We start from the raw sequence: 2,961 nt of genomic DNA on the forward strand, positions 1-2,961 counted from the left end.
CCTCCCACGACTATACTTACCCCCAAATACTTAGCAAATTCTGTAAATGCAATATTCCTAATTTCATTGATGATACTAAGATCTTGAAAAATCAACACTCTTAATGCTGTTTATAGTTTTTTAGAAGAACCTGAGAGTATCAGTAATTACACTACAAACTGAAAAATAAGTTTCAAAGTCAAGCAATATAATAGAGGTGTCAAAATATAGAAAGGATTTTCTTCTTGTTTCAAGAGCATTGGTGCTGTTAACCGAAAACAACAGAGGATGGGAAATTAGAATTAGATGTGGTTGCAAGTTGAAACTTTCTCTTGAATATTTAAATGTGAAGATCAAACAAAATCCTGAGATTTATTTAAAAAGTTCTAAATTTAAGGGGAAACTTTTTTCTGTTTCTTCCCTTGAACTGTATAATACTATGATGAAAACCTCATTTAGAATACTTTGTGTGCAGTTTTGGTCTTCAGAAGAGAAGACATGTTGCTAGGGTGATTACAAATTTAAAAAACATAAGCTATGAAAAGAGGCTTAAAGATCTAAATATGTTTTTCTCTGGAGTATAAATAACTATATGTCTAAGCAACTTCATTCACCTGTTGTCTATAGGGGTCTATTTGAGATACAAAATGATAAAACTGGAAAAGGAAACATGAATGCCACAGGCTAAAAATTAAACCCTTGAAAGATCAGACACACATGTATTTAGGCAAAAACTAATTCTCTGTTAGGTTTATAAGCTAGTGGAATAGTTTGTCTGATAAGTTTAAATTAATTTATGCATTTGTTGGACAGGCATAAGGATATGAAGAGATACATTTTGCATTATTTTCATTCTTTAGTTTGGTAGATTTGTGAGAGGTTGGCCTCAATGGATCAAAGTCATATATTTTCTTAAAAAATAAATTACAAGACATACTGTTTATGAATTACTAAGAAAAGTTTTATGACACATTTACCAACAAATCAAGAAAAATCAAGGTAACAGAAAATCATAAATAAATTATGCTTTAATGAATATTGTATTAATTTTGTGTATATAATATAAAATATGCATATGAAAATAAGTGATAGATAGCCATAAATAAATATTTATGTATACTTTTAAATAACATGTATTTATACACTTGTAATGTAGATTCAAACTGGAAAATTAGTTCTAACAGTTAAAATTAATATAAAAAGTTGTATATGTGTATATATACATAAGAACACAGAAGCTTTGGGGTCTAGATTACTTGTATATGTGAACTGTTACTTTTAATTTTCCAAAAGTAATTAAAATTGAAAATTAGCCTGTTGGTTGTACATAATAAATTGCTATTTTAGATACTTTGTAAAATATTAAAGTTTAAACTATCAATAACAATGTTATGCCTATTCTTCTACATAAAAGTTAAAACTCAAAAAATTTAACACATAGGCCTTCGAGGATCCCGTTCCATTCCAACGTGCTATACAAAAAAGTGTCACACGTAGCGCCTATAGATAAGACTAAAGAAGTAAGTCTGAGCTAAGTAATATATATACATAATAATACATGATTTAAATTTAATAAACTTTTAAGAACTACCATTATAAATATTATACTTGGAATCACGTAATGTTGCGGTTAAGCCTATGTCAGTCAGAGACTCGGTCACTTGGGTGGATATATTTTCAACTCAAGTTCAAGACGTTTAGACGGCATACTTACCGCTTTGTTCCCCTAGAAATACGAGCTTAAACTTTCGCAGTGGATTCCCAAAATCACCAGAAGTCGACATATTTGACGTTATCAAATAAATGTTTGCGAATTAAACAAACCACAAAAGGCAGATACTATTAATATGACTTTACAATCGATAAACCTCACCCTCTCGCCGGCTGCGACAAATCTGCAAGGTTTCGTATCCTCGCCCCCACGCTGCATCAACATGAACCAGTTACACGTCACCAGCAGATCGCTTGACGTTGTGAAAATAAAAAGAAGAGAGAAGTAGAAAAGCATGTATATTTTCACGCACTACAAGACTTAAGGAATTTTTATGTTATAATTTTAATACAAAGAAAGGTGAATTCATAACATTTCTTAGTGTCACGTGATATATATATATATATATGAGAAATAATAACATGTGATTCATCAAATAAATTTCCATGATTGTTAGTTGTTGCTGCTTTGTTGATTTCTAGCGAAGCACATAAAGAGAAAAGTTCCTGGATAATTGTTTTAATGGGCTAACTGTGCTGTGTCCACCACAAGTATCGAAACCCGGTTTTTAGCCTTATAAGTCTTCAGACATGCCACTGAATAGACAGAGAGTCATTTTTATTTGTTCTTAGCACAAAGCTGTACAATAGGTTATCTGTGCTGTGTCCAACGAAGGAATCAAGCTTCGAATTTTAATATTGTAAGCACCCAACCTTACCACTGAATTACAAGGGACTTTTATATTAGGATAAATGTTTCCCCTCTTTTTCAACTGATGGTAAATAAACATGTGTACATAATCATAACGAGACAGTTATCGAGACATGATGAAGGTCTTAGCATGATGAACGCAACTTCGTCTTTACTGTCAAAGCTGATGCAGTCCATAAAAACTCCAAACACAGTTATTGAAAATGCTTTGGAATATTATTTGTGTTGGAAATCAATACAACAAAAATGTACATAATTTGGTAAAAAATATAAATACGTTGACGAACACATATACACCATTTTAGGACGTTTGTTTTGTTCGTATTTAAGCACACAGCTACACAACAAGCAATCTGTGGTCTGCTCACCACAGGTATCGAAACCCGTTTTCTAGCGGTATAAGCTTGCAGATATACCGGTGTGCCACTGGTGGGCATGTTAGGAAGTAAGTTTTTAAATGGTAAACTTACTTGGCGTGAAGTTTCCTCGTCAGACAGAGTTCTAGTGATATTAAGATACCATTATTTGTAAGTGGATGGTTTTAAAACTAGTTGATGAAT

The 2,961-nt window shown here is 31.9% G+C and overlaps 1 protein-coding gene across 2 annotated transcripts in view; it reads right to left on the reverse strand.

Moving 5' to 3' along the window:
- LOC106462823 (ras-related protein Rab6-like) overlaps positions 1–1,916 on the reverse strand; it is a 25,296-nt gene extending 23,380 nt beyond the window's left edge. For both annotated transcript variants that reach the window (XM_013922784.2, XM_013922785.2), the window contains exon 1: positions 1,694–1,916. In XM_013922784.2, coding sequence (XP_013778238.1) covers positions 1,694–1,763 — 70 coding nt within the window. In that variant the 5' untranslated portion in view covers positions 1,764–1,916. The remainder of the gene's footprint in view (positions 1–1,693) is intronic.
- Between the last annotated feature and the right edge of the window lie 1,045 nt (positions 1,917–2,961).

The sequence above is a fragment of the Limulus polyphemus genome, unplaced genomic scaffold (genome assembly GCF_000517525.1).
Source record: "Limulus polyphemus unplaced genomic scaffold, Limulus_polyphemus-2.1.2 Scaffold1258, whole genome shotgun sequence".
Taxonomy (NCBI): domain Eukaryota; kingdom Metazoa; phylum Arthropoda; class Merostomata; order Xiphosura; family Limulidae; genus Limulus; species Limulus polyphemus.